This window comes from Sebastes fasciatus, chromosome 8 (assembly GCF_043250625.1).
Source record: "Sebastes fasciatus isolate fSebFas1 chromosome 8, fSebFas1.pri, whole genome shotgun sequence".
NCBI lineage: Eukaryota > Metazoa > Chordata > Actinopteri > Perciformes > Sebastidae > Sebastes > Sebastes fasciatus.
The window spans coordinates 16,712,206-16,732,874 of NC_133802.1; the positions used below are offsets into that span (position 1 = coordinate 16,712,206).

General features: G+C 42.3%; 1 protein-coding gene across 4 annotated transcripts in view; it reads right to left on the reverse strand.

The window, feature by feature from the left end:
• The window catches only part of iqsec1a (IQ motif and Sec7 domain ArfGEF 1a), a 100,889-nt gene extending 80,694 nt beyond the window's left edge, over positions 1-20,195 (reverse strand). Inside the window, exons 1-2 of one of the 4 annotated variants that reach the window (XM_074643850.1) lie at positions 19,548-20,195; positions 1,559-1,606 (exon numbers count right to left, since the gene is read on the reverse strand). In XM_074643850.1, the coding sequence (XP_074499951.1) occupies positions 1,559-1,606; positions 19,548-19,810 (311 nt within the window). In that variant the 5' untranslated portion in view covers positions 19,811-20,195. The remainder of the gene's footprint in view (positions 1-1,558; positions 1,607-19,547) is intronic. The other 3 variants (XM_074643843.1, XM_074643842.1, XM_074643844.1) reach the window with 3 other exon arrangements.
• Positions 20,196-20,669: the final 474 nt, after the last annotated feature.

Here is a 20,669-nt window from a genome sequence, read left to right on the forward strand (position 1 = left end):
CACCCGGCCCGCCTCAGCTCTACTGACAATCCAACTCTTTTGCCCATTTTTGGATTAGCCGTGAGTTAGGCTGTGTCGTCACTACCAAGATGGTGACGGTCGGAGCCACCCACTTTGAACTTCACAACGGCTCTTCAGAAACCTACGGGTGACGCCACGGAGACTACGTCCATATTTTATACAGTCTATGGTTACATCACACGAGGAGATGTTCTTCTCTCTAATCTCAAACACATACACACACAGATCAGAAAATGATGGCGCATCACACACTACAGGATATTATTAAGATTATCGTGCCAGAGGGAGCAACGCACCACCTCATTTGATCGCTCTCACATGATCACATGATGTGGGGCTGCAACCTGCTGTAGTTATGCTTTACAGTGAGAAAAAGAAAACCGAAGGCTAGAGTCTGGATGATAAATGGTTGGGGAGACAAGGTCAACACGGGTTATCTATTCTTCAGCAAGAAGTGGAGGGGAGATTTTAATCTATTTAATATCTGTCAACAGTAGTATGCTAGCTAACGTTAGCCTCAAGGGCCAGAATATTTGCTTGTAAACACCGTCAGCTGCGCCGGATTGTCTCTCTCATTGGCTATTGTGGTCCCGCTCGTAGTACAGACGTAATCATCCAGATTTTCAAACATGTTTGAACTTATTCCAATCGGCTCTGATGAGTCTGCAAACAGTTCTGGAGGTTTGAGACTGGATCTGTAAACCCGTCACATGTAAGGGATAATGTACAGCGGGCCTGTCATGGTTTTGAAATAAACCCCGACGCAAAGCGAAGTCTTGCATCGCCCTGAAGGGGTTTATTTTACAACAATGACCCACTAGCTGTACATTATCCCACTTATTACATGGCTACTTACTTAAGAAATCAACAATTTGACACAAAAACGATCCTCCAGAGTCGGACATCAGAACTGCGTCCATAGCAACGGTCTGCTATAAAGAAATAACAGACCTTAGAACGCTGTGATTGACCAATCAGAATTGAATATTCAACAAAGCCGTGTAATAATACCAGATAATCTGGTCCGAACATCGGTATTGTTGAAAATATGGGTGTTAAAAGATCCTCCCAGCCCACTCAGGGCTAAAGGTGGAACCGGTTCTACCAGGAACCAAAAAGGGTTCTCCTGTGGGGACAGGCCGAAGACCCCTATATGGTTCTAGTTAGCAGCATTATTTCTAAGAGTGTGCAAATCTCCAGCCACTAAGGTTCACACAGAGAACAAGCTAACAACAGTTGAATGTGACCTTGGCCTGCACTTGACATCAAATCTCATCATTTCCTCCACCCTGTAATATCCACAAACACCAATAACAGGCACCACATCAGGCCTGCCTCAATCCTTCAGAATGAGGAAAACCACTCTAGCACCAGGACGCCAGGATATTCAGCTTTATATCTATTATGTAACACCATGTCTCCACCAAAGCCTTTCCCACCCTAAAGGCACAGGATTTACAAGTGTTTTAAGAGAGGATATTCACAAAATTCAGGCAGATGTACAATCCTGAGCAACGATAGAGTAACATGGAAATACCTGACTAGTTGGACATACCTGACCATTCTGGAAGAGTCACATTCAGACCTGGAAGACACAAAAACACTTGGTAATTGATTTTGTTGAGCAGAAGAATGCTGCAGTATGTCAGTAATGCAGCTAAAGACATGTACAGTAACAAAAAACGCCTCATTGACCAGCATCCCTTGATTCAGCAACTTCATTACAGCAGCAGAGTTTAGTGAGGGGTGCGACATTTTTGAAAAGATCAATCTGACATCCTAAGAAAATGCCCACACTTTAAATTCCAGCCACAACTTAGTGACATTCACAAAATTATACATTGATATTCCACTGGGTGTGTAAAAAATGTCTCCTCTGGCAATGCAGTGCACATTATAAATGCAGCATCTAGCCTTTGCAGATATAAAAGGCTTTCTTTTGTGCTTTGGTGTTGATTAGAATAGAATTTATTGTCACTGCACAAAGTACAACAAACTTAAGTAGCAATCCTGACGGTGCATTCACACATATCAAAGAGGAATAAAAATATAGAGGAATACAAATATAAATCATAAATAGAAAATATGAGTACATGATTAAACTATATGGTCATTTTTGAGGCTGTAGTTAGTGGTTGTACAGCATGTGATTGTTTGGAGTTTCTATCATTGTGTCCCCTTATCTAAGAAAACAAGGGTGGACAAAAACTTACAAACACCTTAACACCTCATGGTCCCTAACATTACTATTAAATAGGTCTTTTTGGCGTAAGACATCTCACAGTTGGGAAATTACAGGTGTACATTACTAAAAATTAATGATGGCTTAATTCCATTTAGCTGCTTCAGACATCAATAAAAAGTTGAAGTCTGTGTGTATAAAAGCGAGAAGTCAACTTCAACTCCCAAGGTGCATTTCAGCAACAAACATCCAATCATCAAGCTTAAAAATTGGTTATGTGCGCTGATAACAGCAGATGGAAGGTAAAGTCTGTGTCTCAATTTGCGTACTTCCGTACTTCCACTTGCTGTTTTGAGTGCAGAAGTGCGTTCACACTGAGAAGTATGGCAAAAAGCAGTGCACTCTTAAGTACCTGGATGTTGTACTCAAAACGGTCAAAACTTTGAGCGTGGAACGCTGGACGCTTCTCACCCTCAACGGTCACCATCTTTGCTACATTGCGGAAGGGGAGGGGCCACCAACCTATTTCGAACTTGGTGAAAATGGCAGGCGAGGTAGCAGCAGCGGTTGCGATGAAACAGCAAACACCAAACTACACAAATTTAAGTTACATATGTGTTTTTTGTACCACTATACTGTAGTCAGAGAGATGCCATTATGGTTAGTTAATCAGTCTGAATTGAATTACTGCCGATACGGAGTAATCAGTGGCTGACTATCACCAGCTGATCTACCGAGCCTCCTGTGAGTGCACAACAGCTGTGTGAGCAAAACCCTGTCAAAATTCATGCACTACACAAGCAAGTACACAGTGTACTACATGGAAGTGTACTAACGGATCTATCCAAATTGAGACACAGCTAAAGATTACGCAGTTTGGAAAACTGATGACAAACCTTTTTGGGTATATTTTGGATGAATGCATCAACTATGGTGCTGGCTTTTTCTATATCGCAATGGCAGCCAAGGCTCATGGGTATTGTAGTATTTAGGGCCGTCTGCCATGCCAAACTGATGGACAAAACATTAATTTTCAGAAAAGAAATTTCAATAATTAAAAGTTGTGGTTATAATATAAACGTATAGGTTTGCTACATTATCCAGGAGACTCTGTAACTGTTGCCGCCTCACTGTTGTGCCTTTCATCGTTAGTGTTATTAGTAACACCTGTGCTTCTCCTACTATGTCAATACTAAATGTCCACTGTGAAAAAGGCCTATCATGTTGCACAAGTTAATTTAATACCGCTCGAATACTGTGGTATATATGGATATTTTGGGTGCATATTTTAAAACAAAGCTCTTCAAACACAAGATATCAGGTACCTACTAAAAAACACAAACCCTGGATGTCATCATATCAAATTCTCTCCATTTCTGTCGTGAAATTTCATGTGCACTTTTGGAAATAGGCTGCAGTAAATGGCACTCCAACAGCAAAGGAAAGTACTCTTTACACCAGAGAAATAAAATGGAGCCCGCTCTGTGAACCGGAGCACTAAGGGGCAATAAAGCTACTGCATGGCTGCATCGGGGCAAATTTATGAGCCCCGTTGTCGCCTTTTTTCACTTTTCACATGGACAAAACAATGAGGTATTCATGGTGAAAAGACGGTACACTGACTGACTATACCATTAAGGTAATGTAAGCTGCAAAGGTTCTTCTTAGACGAGGTGTACTGGCTTGAAGAAATATCCTGATCCTCTCTGTTGTATAATGCTGTGTCTAATTCTCTGTTGGGCTGACTGAATTTTTTTCTCTCCTATCTCATCACTCTTAGTTACTTTTCTCAGCCGTGCATCTTTCTCTTCACTCCACAATCTCTTGCATTACTTAAACATCTGCTTCCTATTGTCTGGTGTATCGGTAAAGACATCCAAGCATCCTTTAAGTATTCCATAAAGCACAGAACAGACTTGATACCGCTGGTGTTTTCATTAGCGCCAAATGCCATTACGATGTTGTTGGAATTAGGTTGAGGTGAAAACTAGAGCTGGGTCAATATAATGCAGTGATAGGATGAGATTCATTGACACACAATCTGCAGTCCAGATCCAATGGCAATTACTGAAGCTATTGATTGCTGTGTATACAATGCATCACTGAAAAAAATGATCAGACCAAAACCATATTTCACAAATGTTTTGCTGAATGATATGTCAATTTTTTACACTGCGACCAGCCATGCAGGCCGAACGTCTTCCGAGACCAGAGCAAGGAAGCAGTGGTCAGAACCCTGGACAGCTCCTCTGTCCTGCAGAAAGGCCACTACAAACCACTACTACCACTATCACTACTAATCTGCACTAATCCTAATCTGGGTCATGCCTAGATTGTTGGTTTGGTACAACCAGAGACAGTTCAGAAAGGAGTTTCCTGTATCTGTCACGTGGGTTTCGCCACTGCCTTTAGTCCCTTTAGGAGACTAGCGGCAGGTACTGACTGAGTCTATTAACTCCAATGGGAGAAGTGAACGTGGACACAGATCGTGACTGATTCTTTCACCCCATAATCACCAAAGTAAATACTGGACCCATTTTTCACAAGCCACATATCTTCTGAACATTCTGACACAATAACTGCATATTTCAGACGGACAAATCAGGAGAAAATTAACTTTGTTCGAGACCTTCCTCTGTCTCGGCAACACACTCTTGCGACATCTGGCAACCAACATTCGCGAACATCAAGCAAACATCTGCTTTCATCCATCTACACAACGTTCACACTACACAGGATAGAAGCGAACACGCCATATCCGCACCCATTTAGGAGACAGGATGTGGATACAATTTCAAACCAATGGCGTAGTTTGAAATGCGTGATCCTTGTTATAGAGTATCTTTCTGCAAGACTATCAGTGTAACACTTTGCAGAAAACAGATGGATACAGTGTGAGGTGTCATCATCATCAGTTATTGGTATTAAAGCGGAACTTCATCACTTCATGCATTTGATTTCGGAGCCACTGGCTTGGTAAGTTAAGGCTGCAGGTGACAACAGAGGCGTACTTTACATTCAGTTATCTTCTCCTTTTCATGAAATTTGTAATACCCTCCTGCGGTACTGCAATTTGCATGAGTTGTCTCTTTGAGTGAAACAGAATCAATAGAGCTCAGTCTGATTGGATTTGGGGTAAATTGCTAAACCTTTGCTATAACCTTGGAGCACAGTAGGTTGTAAGACAAAGTAAGACAGCTCTTTCTGAATGTATGGTTTTAAGAGACACATTGATGAAGTATTAATTAATTGCACTTGCAGTCTAGACAAGGCTCATTTGTCTGGTCATGAATGAATAAATTCCACATTTTACTGCCGTATGTAAGCAGCATCTATCATCCGGATGATGATGATATAAAACGTGAATGGAAGTTAGAATGCAAATAAAGCTGTTTTTCTTCTGCACCGTGCAGAACCGCTGGCTACTGAGCTTCTCTCAGGTGCATTCCCGAAGCCTTTTAAATAATGCATGAAAAGACAAATCCCATTGGAGGTATCATTCCACAGGAAGGCCTCCACGAGCTGTGAGATCGGTTTCTCCCACGGTGGCCCTAAGAGAGGCCAAATCTCCGGTGGCAGAGTTAAGACTTCAACCCAGCTGCTTCCTTAAATCACATCTTACACTGCGGTCTTTAACGTCATGTCAGTGTCTTCAACCTGCCCTTTAACTCACTGTGTTCAACCGTGTGTGTCTCTTCACATGGTATAAAGTCGTGCCCTTTTTTTCCTGTGGCTCTGTTGCAACAAGGGCAGCCTGTTTCCTGTTGTGAGGGAGGAAACGGACAGAGGGCACATCCAGCGCAAAAAAAAAATGCTGACTCAGAGTTTATCAGTCTGCAAGAGCAAGTGCAACTGGACACGACTGCAGAAGTGCACTAGTCTGCTCATTTAATGCCTGGCTTCAAATGAACATCTTACACTGTAGGCCACAATGATTCACATGCCAACATCTCGCTGCCCATGCATCCCTGTTTTCCCTGTGTCCTTACGTAGCTTATTTTTAGCATAATCATTTCTGTGGTTTCAAATGTATCATAAAAGGCTTGGATACTTTCCCCTAAAGCTGTTTTACTTTCCTCGCCTCTTTCAGAAAAAGACTACAATGCTCCAATGTAATTATAAACCCATTATTTGTTTTTCGCTGTAAAATATTGAGTAGGGTTAAGCCTTGAAGAAATGGCTTCTAGCACTTCATCACATTACCGCCCTTATTATGGCAATAAGAGAAAAAGCAGAGTGGTAAAGCAATAAAGGAAATGCATGTGTGGCTATTTCCTTTTCCTGAATTCGGAAGAAAATCAGAGGTAATTACAGTTTGTCCAAGGTGTGTGATTGATCACGTTTTCCAACTAAGAAGGTTTTTTTAAGTGTGCACCGGAGATCACATTGCATGCAAAACATTACAGGTTTTTTCTCTTGTTATTGTACATTCCTTTTGCCTAATATTTTGCATCCTTCCAGTTTGAAATGAGGACATGCAGCCCTAACTTCATCTTTGACTGTATGCTGGAAGAAGCAGGAATTCCATTATGAACTTCACAGAGTCCTTAACTGAACTGCTTAGACCGGAGTTATTTCCAAAGTTACCCAAACAGTTATTGGGTTTACTGAATATACTGTGTCATTCGGTGGCAACCATGACAGCCGTGAAACGCTTCCAGCTTCAGCAAACAAACCTCTCCAAGCTGTGATGAAAAAGAATAAATCACATCCGAAGTAACACTGAATTTACTAAACTTTCTACTGAAAGCAGAACACCACAATTTTGTGGCTCTGGCCTCAATTTACAACAATGTCACCAAGTGATCAATGACTTGAACCTGCGGTCCAATATAACAGCTCATTCACACTGGCAGCTTCCACAGAGGAACACTGAGAAGCTTGACGTTCTAGTGCAGTATTTCACAGTTAATGACAGCATTTTATACGATTTTTCTCCTCAAAAAGAACACTGCAGTCGAGATAAAGGACTTTTCAGCGTTTGATGTAGATTTCGCTCTTGCTTGTCTGATGAGGTGCATGCATGTCTGCTTCCCTTGGACATTTTTCTCAGTCCAGTGCATAAATGAAGGGCATTCATCATGCGTTAAGCTCCTCGGTGCACCACATACTTGTGGCATTACTGAGACCTAAATGATCTGTATTAATCAGCAACTAATTACAGGCAGAAATATGTCTGGCTAAGCAGATCTAATGAGACGGTCCAGTTCTCTGTAGTGGTTTGCTTCTCATGGTGCTGTCAAATTATGTATCTCTAAGGAGTTAGTGGTGCGTGACCTCCACTGGCTGTATGCCCCACCAGTCCTTCACACACACACTTGCACACACACATTCACATTTGTACGTATAACTGCTCAAAACAGTCCACCTGCTTCCTTCATCCACTTTCATTTCTCATCATGTACTCATCTGACGTTGCCCTAATAGTCAATATATTATTTAGACAAATGCCAAGGAGCAGGAAATGCACCGGCAGATGGACGGGACCTTTAAGAATTGATACTGACTCTGTCACTCTCATCAGTATTGTTGTCAAGGCGGGAGCGGCGTCTTTATTGATGAGCCTTTGGAAGACATTTCATCTATCTGCCTTGGCTGGATTTAGGCATGCCAGGGTAAATATTTTGTTATTTCAGGCCAAAAAGCTGAGGCGATACTTAACCAAGCTCTATTCAGTCTCAGTATATACAATTCAGAAGTTTCAAGGTTCTAATTTCAATAGGATCTGAATCTCCTTGACACACGTGTTCATGCTGAAAAGGTACACTGCTCTTTCTTCACCTGACCAAACACAGAAAGCCGGGTTACAAGAAAACTTTCACTCTGGCTACATTCCTGAACATATTGCTCGGATTTAGGTGAGCTCTCACAATCTCCAGGGTTACGCCGAACACAAACAGCAGTGCACACCGTGTGGAAACACGCAGCTTATAATCCAACATCTAAGACTGGAAGCAATGGAAACTGTTGAACCTGCAAGTCCCTTACTCAGCCAATTGCATGTAGACTATTATAAACCACACAAACAAGACACGAGAATCAGCAAAAACTGACTTCAACATCCTGCAGATTTTTCAGCACAAACATTAGTCGTCAAAGGCCCAGCCAGCTGTCAGGGAGTCCATGTTTGACATCTACCCGTGATTACTAAGAAGATGTGTGAGCAGAAGGTCCTCATCTGTGTTTAGCTGTTGACTCAGCCTCCGCCTCGTCCGCGATCCACACATACACACACACACACACACACATATATAGCACTCCCACTTGGCAAAAAACTAGTGGCAGCCTTTCAAACAGCTCTCCACAGGTACTGTGCTACAAATTGCCTTCGATTCAGCTGCTGCATCAGCTGGTTTTGACAGCTGCAAGGCGGATAATTGGTTCAACTGTGAAGAAATAAAGAATGAACAAGCAACTGTACTCTGGCCTCGTGGCCCCTCCAAGTGTGCTGCTATAGTGTTGATCACAGTTTGTAATGATAAAAGAGGGTGGAAAGAGATTTAGCTAGTTAGACTCTATTGTATTTTTCCTCACAAACTGACAAAATAGGAAAATTGAGAACATTTTAGGGAGTGTTATACAATGTATGACAGAAAGTTACGCTTGCTTTCTTTCTTTCTGAGAGCAAACCCAACTATATAAACAAACTTTCCACATACATTTTCATGGTAATGTATTCCTTTATGTATTTCTGTATCCTGAGGAGATCTAATTACAGTTTATATTATTCTTTAATTAGCTAATGAAAAAAAAACATTCAACAATTTTGGATATGAACTTGTACACTTTCTTGCCCAGAGTTGAAAAGATTGATACTACTCTCATATCTGTAACTTTAGACTAAATATGAAGATACCACCAGGCAGCAACCGGCTCGAGGAAGTCAGCGTCGGGCTCGCGCTTGTGCTCGCTCTACATAGACATGAACGAGCATCGCTCAAAACAGTGAGGCGACACACGTCAGCTAAAACCACAATATCACTCTATATTTCAGCTGCTTGGCAGTAATGTTAGCTGACCAGACGAAGGTCTCTCCATGAATCACTGCTGATCCCAGTGTGGGCTTTTCCTGCATCAGCCTCCCAACCGCGGCCGGAGGGAGACACCGGCACCCGGTCGGAGACGATAACGTTTCCCGCATCGGAGCCCCGTCACTTCACAAGACACGGAAAACCACTGTTGGTCTGGAGGAGCTGTTATTTCTGCATAAACGTCCACTGTTCATTCACTAGATATTCTCAGAGCCACGAAGTCTTCTGCAGTGTGTAGTGTGCGCGCATGAACGTGAGGTGGAGCGAGCTGAGTGAAAGCAGGCGGGCAGGCAGAGGAGCAGAGGAGCAGAGTACAGCAGAGACTCCGGTCCTGGAGACCAAAGCTACGGTCTCCCCCTCGTCCTCCGACCGTCTCCAACACTGCTTAACAGACGGGCTTCACCAGATATAACTTTGCGGTTTTGGTGCTTCCGTGTAGTTTGTGTTGGAGTCCTGTCTGAACAGCGTAGCCACATGCGAGCGTGCATATGGGACACCGACCCGGGTGATTTATACATGTAAGATGTTACAAACAGTCCCTTTAAGTTAGCATAAACAGGGGGAAACAGTTAACCTAGCTCACATTCTTAACCCTGCATTGTTTACATCCATGCTAACTAGCTGGCGATCTTCTTCTTCTCTGCCTTTGCTGGCGCATTGTTACATATTGTGGCTCCTTAACAACCACCTGTAGAGCAGTGAGTAATGTGAAAGCATATAGGTCTTTTTCAAGACATGTCACAGTAGGAAAAGCACAGGTGTAAATTATGAAATTAATGATGGCTGAATTCCATTTAGCTTCTTTGATTTCAGGTTCAAGGTATCGTGCATGCTGGCTCACTGTCACTCTCACTGGCACACTTGAATAGAACAGAGCCATTAGTGTTATTAGTTACCCCTGTGCTTTTCCCACTATGACAAGTCAAAAATGTCTGCTGTGAGAAAGGTCTATTGGCAGGACTGCGTATCGCATCACTCACAGTCACATGCTTGTTCGCTGTGTGCATGAGAACAGACGAAACAGGGGACCCACTCCATAGTGCTACTAGTGGTCAAAAACACCCCAGGGTATACCTTTAAAGGTCCCATATCGTGCTCATTTTCAGGTTTATACTTGTATTTTATGTATCTACTAGAACATGTTCACATGCTTTAATGTTAAAAAAAAACTTTATTTTCCTCATACTGTCAGCCTGAATATGCCTGTATTTACCCTCTGTCTGAAACGCTCCGTTTTAGCGCATTTTGACGGAACTGCAACATAACTGTGTTGCTAGGCAACAGCTTGGGTCCATGTGTACTTCCTGTCAGCTGATGACATTCACATACACACTGCAACAGGAAATAAACTGGGACACATTTAGAATGTTTATGTTTAAAACTGTGTCAAGGGTCTAAATATTGTATATTTTCGTGACATCACGAACGGGCAGAAATCCTGACAGCTTGTTTCAAATGCAGAGTTTCTGAATACTGGCTGTGTGTATTTCCCTGTGGATTGAGTGTTTTGATACTTTCACAGCTTGCTTTATAATAAAAAAAACATGAAAATCTCACTTTTTTATAATATGGGACCTTTAAGTCTCATTTCAATGTAAATCAGACTCAACTATAGCCTATAGGTTGACACTGAAATGAAAACCATGGAGATTCAACTGAAATCTATTGGTGCCTTCAAATGAAACTCGTGAGCTTGTGTTTACAACATGTGTACACAATATGCTTGGCGTTTAAGTGGTAAAGTCGTGAAGAACACCGCTGCTAAACAACGGCAATATTAACATTACTGTCGGCGTCTAGAAGCCACAGAGGCTAACAATTTAGTAAGCCGTGAGACATGTTATAAAATTACCAAGAAAAACAATAAACGACTAAAATTACGATATATTAACTTATTATGCACCGAAAAATGAACTTCCGTGGGCGTTCATATGGACTCATCTCGTAACAACACGGTAAACACGACCCCATTTGAAGGCACCATATGGTGGCTTAACACCGGTTGCAGATTGGTGCTAAAGCCATACATGTCTACCGACACACCTTATTAACACACGTATGTGGTTGTTAATCCCTCAAGTTCCTATTTGCATATCATACGAGCAAAATGCAAATGAGGAACAAAGCTCTATGCTTTCACACCACGTCCCCAGCTAATAATTAGGAATCTGAAAGTGATCTCAATCAAAAACCTCGACGCTTTTGGAAATATATGCTTGAAATGAAGGCACATTATCCTGCACATCCACAGCCACAAAGGAATTTGACAACAGTATTATTAAATGTCAAAGAAATTAATAGCAGGACTTTTTTTCTTACTCTCTCGCTTGTTAAAAATTTTAAAAAAGTCCAATCTAACTGAGGCAGCGGTGCAGAGTTGAATTTGGTGATTTAAACATAATATGGTTGCCTGACTCACACTGAGCTGACCGCCCTTAGTGTGGCCTTTACCAGTACCACCATCGGATGTAACAGTGCTCGTTAAAGTCATCATTATCCTCTCTCTTGGGACAACCAACTACATCAAAGGACACAAACCAACCTTAACTCAGTCTTAATGGGCCTGATTGAGGGAACCAGAGGTCAGCGGTGCCTGGCTTTCCTTTCCTGCAGCATGACTGCAGCCGGCCACACTGAGATGCAGGAGGGACGGCCCATAACAGATGAAGGCGGCCTGCAGTTGATTTTGAGTGCAAGTTGCAAATTATCTTTGCCCATTGCTTGAGATTTATAGGTTGGTCTGAATGCAAATCATCCCTGCGTGGACATTAATCTAGCAGGGGTATTTCATTAGAGGGGGCTTTGCTGGAGAGAGGGAGATCATGTGCTCGTAAATTTAGTTTGGCACACTGATTGTTCAGCAGATCGCAGGGTAAATGAGTGGACGCCGCCAGCCACGAGAAACAGCTTTCTCCATCATGCTATTATTTTCTGCCGAGGGGTCCCAAAACACATGCTAAAGGCATTACGCTGGCTTGGGGTTTACTATTTATGAACTTGCCAATCTCCAGTCTGCATGAGGGGACTTAAGGGCAGCCGAGCAAATTACAGTAAAGAAGCCAAGACACAGTCGCTACAACCAAAACAGAAGGCAATACAAAACCCCCAGTGACTTTAAAGAGATAATGCAGCATAAGCCAAAATCGACAACCTAGAAGGACCTTTATCAAACACTTCAATATCTATTGATTAGCTCCTCTGACTATTAACTCCTCTGGCTTGACTCCAAACTCATCACAGATGTACTGTGCAACATCAAACACGGATCAATGTTGTGATGAAATATATCGAAATATCTGTCATATCGACATTCAGAAAATTGAAATCAGTGACATATTGCAAAACATGTAATTCAATTTGCAGTTTTGCATGTATCTTCGCAGTTAATGCAACGATGTAGGGCTTTAAGAAGGGCTGCAACAATTATTTTCATTATCAATTCATCTGCAGATTTCTTTGGTCTATGAAATGTCAGAAAAAGTCCATCACAATTCTCCAGTCCAAGATGATGTCTCTACTGTAAAGCTTAAACAATGAAACCCAACATTAACTCAGGATGCATTAACCCCACCTCAGACTTTACTGACTTTAAAACAAAATCAGTATCCCTCCCACACAATGTATTCCAACTCTGATGGAAGTGAAAACAAGCAGCAGCGAAACAGGCAAAAATATCACTAAAATACTTTATCAGATCACTGCTTAGAATACAACTAAACACATGTTTCCCTGACACTCATCTTCCATCAAAAACTCTTATTTGCATAAATCCGGCAGCTGCTTTAACTTGTCAAAACATTTAATTGCAGGTCTTGAGCATCTAAGCAATTACAGTGTAGAAGCAGCCGGATATGTGCAGTGAATGTAAACCACTCTACAAAATATGGATATACTGCATTGCTTGTCGATTATCTTTACATGTTTGTTTGTTTGTCTCAACTTCTAGTACACATCCTACCCGAGATCTGGCCCAGAATCAACGACTCGAGAGCTTTGCTGCTCATTCATCAGCATTGAAACATTCATATTAGCACAATTAGGGCGTTAACAGAGCGATAGTTGGAGTTAGCAATGATTTGTCACGTTATTCATCAATATTTGATCACTCAAGATTACTTATGCTTCTTCACCGACTGGTATTCATACTGAATTTAAATGACTGCCTGAAAAAAAGAAAACACTGCAGCCATCATACTCAAATCTAACGGTGCTTATTTGAGACCTAACACTCCTCTGAATGCAATTTTTTCCATGCTAATGCCTGTATTATTTCAGAAAACAATGAATATCCAACTGTCTAGCGAATCACCTTTGAGTTTAAAGATCTGAGTTCAAGTACATTTACAAAAACTTCAAACAAAGCTGTGCAGAAAACGATACGTCAGCTCTTTGTCATCTGCAGCTGAAAAAGTTATCTCTCCAGCGATCACGTCGGCGTCCCAAATATTGTTTACACTCGCTTGGCTAGCTGGGCCTGGGACAAAGTTTGAATGCTAAATGTGGGCTGGCGGATGCATCCAGCAGCACCGAGATAAGAAGTGAAAGCACTCGCGGACGCTATTCCACTCCAAACCCCAGAGGACATCACGATGGATCCACTCTGATTAAACCAGCAGCGTCTCCTGCATCATGAACGAAAAACATTTACGACAACCACACGTTCCACTTTTTGTTTCACTTTACAGCGTATCATATTCACCGGCCAGACGGACCAGATGTGTGCTTCACAGTCTGCTAAAGCCTTTAAGTCTGTCAGACTTAAGTGCTCGCGAAAAGTCATTTATCACCAAGGTGTGCTGCAAAAAACTTGCAACCCAATCTTGTATTACTTGTCATTTAATTCCTAAGTGAACCCAAGGGATATAAATAACTGTAGAGCACTGTTAAAAACAAACACCATTAGGAGCGAAAAACTGCATAGGGTCAGCGTAAATACTGCTGGACTAAAGGGCTGACAAGGCAGGCAACTCAGGAGCCATGAACAGATGAAAGCTGATACGTGTGTGTGATTGCTAATTCTTGCCAGAGAGATACACCAACCATCTGTTTACTAGTCTTTAACTTGAACTCAGGAACCTGTGATGAAGTGTTAAACAGGAGCTTTAGCTTTGTGTTAACAGAAACCGATCCACCGAGAGAGAGACTCCTCCTCTGCTGATTATGCTCAACCAGCACCTGGGGGTTACAATTAACCAGGTGGACGAGTTTATGGATCCGCGTCAGGGTCAGTGCACACCGAGATGATTTCCGATACCTGCGCAGCACTCGTACATCCTGAGAGCCTGACCGACAATGTTACCCAGGAGCCTGTTCTGCAGGATTCACGGGGAAATCTGTTGACTTGGCACCACAGGTTCCACTATCAGTGGTGCATCACATTTCCTGCTCTCTGCATTTTGTTTCTAAAAGGAGGGTAGAGGGGAAAAAATGTAAAAACAACATACTGCCACTTACAGCCAACCCAAGATAGTAGCAAACAATCTTATGCATCATTCAGTAGCAGAAACGCTTTATCTGCCACTTGTTTTGGAACAGAATATGACTGTTATACATGGTCTGAGATGTGCCTTTCTTTTTGCCTTCCCTCCTTTCTTTCCATCAGGAAGTCACTGAGGATATCTTTAACCAACTGACAGCACAGCACACCTTTGCATACAGTAAGAACAAACAATACGCTCTGTGTTCAAGATGACTGTAATACAAATATACAGTTGACAAACAGCTAACTGAAAAGAAATGGGAAGCAGAGAGGGATGACAGATTCAAACTGACAGATGTCTGGATTGTATTAAGATCCCTAGTTAGATAGGACTATAAATTCACTACTGTACATGTTACATGGCAGCCTGCATGCATGAGTGCTAGACTGTGCAGGTAATGGATTTAAACTACCGAAAAGGGAAAAAAAATCTGCAAAAGCAGCAAAAGAAAATTGCACAAAGCAGGGTCACTTGAGGCTGTGAATAATATGCTAAGAAAACAGCATACATAATTTGGCTTTTCAACCTGGACCCTACAGTATTTCCACATGTTTTTGTATCCAAGTGGCTGATGGGGACAACAATTTCAGAAATTGGTCCAGTATTGAGGGAGAACGTTGTAACCAGCTGCAGCAAAACGAGCTGTGAGGGCAAGTGAGCAGCATCAATGTAACGTTACGTCCACTAAAAGTGTTTGTCTTTGCCACTGACAGGCTCAGATTGTTATTATTATAAGTGTCTGACAACATTATGGAAAGGACCCTACAGGATTAAAAAAACGTTTCTAACCTTTTGCTTGATCTGGTCTGCTTGTTTTTGTGTCCAAGTTCCGCTCAAGGAGAAGTCTTGTTGTGAAATCTTAATATCCATATACTCTGGCTCAAATAAATACAGACGGCCATCGAATTCAAAGACTTAATCCACATTGTCGAAATCATGTAAATATTCAGCCATGACAGTGAAAATCTTTTAGATAACACTTAGCTACGCTTTCTGTGCTCCAACACAACAAACTCTGCCCGGCTGGCCACCGTGGATGTATTGCACTATTCCACCGTTGTCTTCCGGCAACACGCCACCTCGCCTTATTTCAGAACGAGACTTCTCCTTGCGCGAGACTCTTTTCATAATGTCAGACATTTATGATAACAATCAGATCCTGTCAATCACTTTTAGTGGACGTAAAATGACGGTGCCAGGTTGCCCCAGTAGGATTACAGTGCAGCCCATGAGCAGCTGCCTTCTACAGCGCTCTCCCAACGGCAACCCTTAATGTTGAGCCCTGTGTCTCCCTGCTGTAGCTTCATATTTAGCATATAGACGTGAGAGTGGTATCCATTTTCTCCTCTAACTTGAGGCAAGAAAGCAAATAAGCATATTTCCCAAAATGTCCTTCGAAGTAGAAGTCTATCTTTATCCTTTCACAGATAACTGAAGGCTGCAGGGACTTTAAACTGTCTACTTGTGTTTTTATGGGTAGGTAAATCATAGCAGAGCATCTAAATTGATGGTCTTCAATACCCAGAATGGGATACAATTGGTTTTTCATCCTACTATAGCTATGGCACTAGTTTTATGTAAATGATTTCACCTGCTTCCATCCAGCAGGTGCAGGTCAGGTGCTGATTACAGAGCTAGAATGACAACCAGCATGGTGAGAGGGAAACAGGACATGCTTAACAGGACAAACAGAGCAGTGTGTCTACATTGTTGGCTTAATGTCATAATAATTGTCATGTCACTGGAAGCCGGATGCATCTCGTCTCCACTACTGTAAATGACTGAATGTCTAATGGAGCCAAGGTCTGAAGTGTGTCTGTTTAAACAACATTAGCAGCTGCTGTTTGCAGATGATGTTGATATTCAGGCTCTGGATCTCTGATTTGCATTTTTTCAGCAGTTTAGTTATGAAGTGAGCATCAATATTCACAGAAACATTCTGAATGGGCTCCTTTGTGTTTCCTGTTGCAATTGTTTGTTAATGCAGTAGCAAACAGGAAGTAAACTTGGACCAAAGCTGTTGCCCTAGCAACAGAATGACAATGAAAATGTCTATACAAACAGACAGACATCGCCATCCTTTAGAGCCATGCCGCCAGCATAGCTGAAAAATAATAAATGTCCACCACAAGTCACCAGAGCTCCTGATCCATCTATCATCTGTAACCGCTTATCCTATTCAAGGTCGCGGGGGGGGGGCTGGATCCGATCCCAGCTGACATTGGGTGAAGGCCGGAAACGCCAGACTATCACACGGCTGACACATAGAGAGAGACAACCATTCACGCTCACACCACAGGCAATTTTAGAGTCAGTCTTTGGACTGTGGAGGGAAGCCGGAGAACCTGGAGAAAACCCACGCTAGAAGGGCCCTAAGCCGGGTTTGAACGTGCTGTGAGGTGGCAGTGCTAACCACCGCACCACCATGCAGCCCAGAGCTCAAGATGATGACTACAAATGTCTTTTAGACTCCCAGCAGCTGCTCAGACCTCCCTCTGGATGTACACAGTCAAAGGCAGATTAGGAGAAGACCCCCAGCCTGGGAATTCCTGGGAATCCTTCAGGGAAACCAGAAGTAAACCTTAGAAACAGACGTGAGTTGCCACTGTGTCCCTGACCTCAGTAAATGGCAAAAAAGGAAGACTAGACAGTTTAATTTCCCAGCACACACTATTTAAATCCCATTTTCTCCATGCTGAAATGACCTTTGCAGATCTTAGAATCAGTCTTGCTTAAGACCACTGCATTCTTTAAATTGCTCGCCGCACTTAAATGACATTTTAAATCCCGTGTCCACCATAAACCACGCTGTACATTGTTAGCAGCTGTCATATTTCATCAGGTTCACGGGGGTAATCACAGGCTCCTCGCTAACCTCTGTGTCAGTCTAGCAGAGATCTAACCGGTCCACTGAAATAGTGTTCAGACACTGTGACCGTACAGAATGAGAGATAGTGACAGACTGATTTTCCAGGGAAATCACACATGGTACTCCGTAGTGGCCGAGACAGATTTATAAAGGGAGCGCAGTGGTGTTACAGTATGTCCTAATCTCACGGGTCTGGTTTTATCAGTCGCCGAAGACATACAGTCCATGAGTCATCGGTATTGATTTGCTGTCGCTGATCTTGGTGACACCAACACGCCCCTCGACACAAAGGTCAAACATGATCACATGAATCTACAGGCTGTTGAAAAGTGGAGTTAAACATCTGCATGCTGAGGCATTTAGGAGATATAGAGTGTGAACTTCAACACACAACTATGCAGGGGAGGGTAATCCTGAGGTCTTTACCAGACACTCCTGCTCCACTATACATCTGCCCTATACTCTGCCTGCTTGAGGTTTAACCCACCGCCCGCAGATAGAGCCAGCCCTAAAATATAATTGCATAATGGATCCATCCCAAGCATGTGCCTTTTTTCCCAGGGGTTGTAGTTATTCCATATATCACAGATTAATGTGCCTGTCCACGCACATGAAATCCTCTTTTATGACCACTGAGGGCTATACAGCAGCACATGGGCATATAGTTCAAAGTTACAGAACCTGACAAATAAACAAACAAAGCAGAATAATCAGAGACTATTTAAAAGCCTACATTTTATAAAAATGGTTTGCACCTCGGACAAGCATGTATCAGTGTGTAACTTATCTCAATCAGAACTTGATCTGCTAGATATTTCCATAGGTATATACACTCTCAAATGCAAAATGAAGCATTTTGGAGTGGAAATGAATCTGTTGGGAGGGGAAACTACTGGTTTGTCCATCTCCATCATCTCTCACAATGATGCTAAATGGTTTTGCATATTTCCAAAATATGGTCAGAGAAGCTCTGTACTGTCCAACAACAATACCCATTTTTTCCACAGACCCATTTTCCATCAGCAAATATATCAGTTGAAGGAAAAATGCCAAAGTAGATCAGTTCCACAACATTTGGCAGCCTTATCTGAATTATATTGGACCTGAACTCTCTTCCATTATCTCACAAGGAGTCTCCTGAATATGAATTCATATATCCTGTGACTTCCCTGCACTATGGACTATTTCCTATATGACCTCAAATATATATATTTTTTTATCTGAGCTGTACCAGTGTTTGTTTTTGTTTTGTTTTTTATTCTTATTGTGTTTGTGAAAATAAGAAAACCCCATAAACATATTAGTGAAAAAAAAAAAAAAAAAGGAAAAGGAAAAAGATGCCCAAAGTAGTCTTATAGTTGCAGCTACAGATCACTGTATTGTGCATGAACTAGTTAAGGGTCTAATTTAGCAACAAAATTTTTTTAATTAAGTACAAAAAAATAACTTTAAATACTTATGAAGAGATTCTGATGAAAAGAGGTTGTGTCTTACTTCTCCTGTATGATGTGCTCCTTTATGGCTCCCAGTGCGAGCAGGCTATATACCTGTACCTCTCCTGTGTTTCACTCTGTTTGCTGATGTTTGCTGATGTTTGTTGATGTTTGTTGATGTTGCTGCTTTGACACCTGAATTTCCCTCCGGGGATTAATAAAGGTTCATTTTATCTTATCTTATCTTATATGGTTTTGCATATTTCTAGATATTGTCAGATATAAGAGCTCTGTACTGTCCAACAATACCCATTTTTTCCACAGACCCATTTTTCCATCAGCAAATATCAGTAAAAGGAAAAAGATGCCAAAGTAGTCTAATAGCTGCAGCTGTGGATCACTGTGTTGCAGTGTTGTGCATGAACTAGTTATGGGTCTGATTTAGCAAAAAAATAATGAAATTAAGTAAAACAACTTTAAATACTTCTGAAGAGAGATTATTTGACTCTGATAAAAAAAAAGAGGTCTTACTTTTCCTGTGTGATGTGCTCCTTTATGGCTCCCAGAGCAACCTGCAGGCTGTTGCTGCCCTGCAGCAGCCTGCAGGTTGCCAGGTGCCGCTGGTACTCCTCTTTCAGACAGCCGTTCTCCGCGCACAGATCGGACACTTGCTGCTCCAGCTCCTCTATCCGTCCTCTCTGCCTCTCCAGCAGCTCCTGCTGGGTCTCGATGATCTTGTTAAGCTCCTTCAAATATTCCACAGCCCTGGTTGGGTTCTCGGTTGGGTTTTCCATGTCCTCTCTCTCGCCTCCGACGCAGTTTGTATCGCAAGAAGAGAGACGGTTCCGTGGTTAAGTCCAGTTTCGGTTTTACGCACAAAAAATCAGCCGGTTGCGCCTTTTACGCATCGTGTTAAAGTGTCGGTTGTGGGGTGATAAATAAGAAGCAGTGTGTTTATTACAAAACTAGTGCACACTAAACTACAAGCTCCTGATCAAGCTGCACAAATATCAGTCAACCAAAATGTGCCTACATGATGGAGCTGGTGTAGTTTGCTCTCTCTAGTCTGTGAAGTCTCCTCCTGGTTGGCAGCTCGGTGTGACATGTCCTGTTAGGTATAGCAGCTTCTTACCTTTAGCTCCATGCTGCTGCCGTGACTTTTCGTAAACAGACTGCTGGCTTGTCAAGGTAGGCGGGGTTTTCAAGTTTTATGAATCTGCAGGTCGCATTGAGCTCTGCAGCTGCAGGAGGAGGAAGGAAGGAAAGGGGAGGTGGTGGATTTGGATGGGGGTTTTTTTTCCATCTTTTCTCATCTTGATTCATTTTCAGTGCACACAGAGCATGCATGCACATCCTCTCCCCTCAAGATTACACAACAACTTTGTTGTGTTGTTGTGGTCCGATGCTGTAGTAGCATAGTGTGCTGCTGCTGCTGCTGCAGAGTTGTTTACTATGCTGCTGTCTGTGTGTGTGTTGCCATTTCACCAGCAGCAGGCTGTAAACCCCCCCTTCTACTAGTCTAGTGCAATTATCAGAATAGATGGGAGCAGTGTTTAGTGTTTGAATCAAAAGATGACTTTGTGTGTTTGCACAGTCAGGAGGCTAGTGTGGTACCCATGGGTGTATGAGAGCAAACTGCAGTGATGTGATATA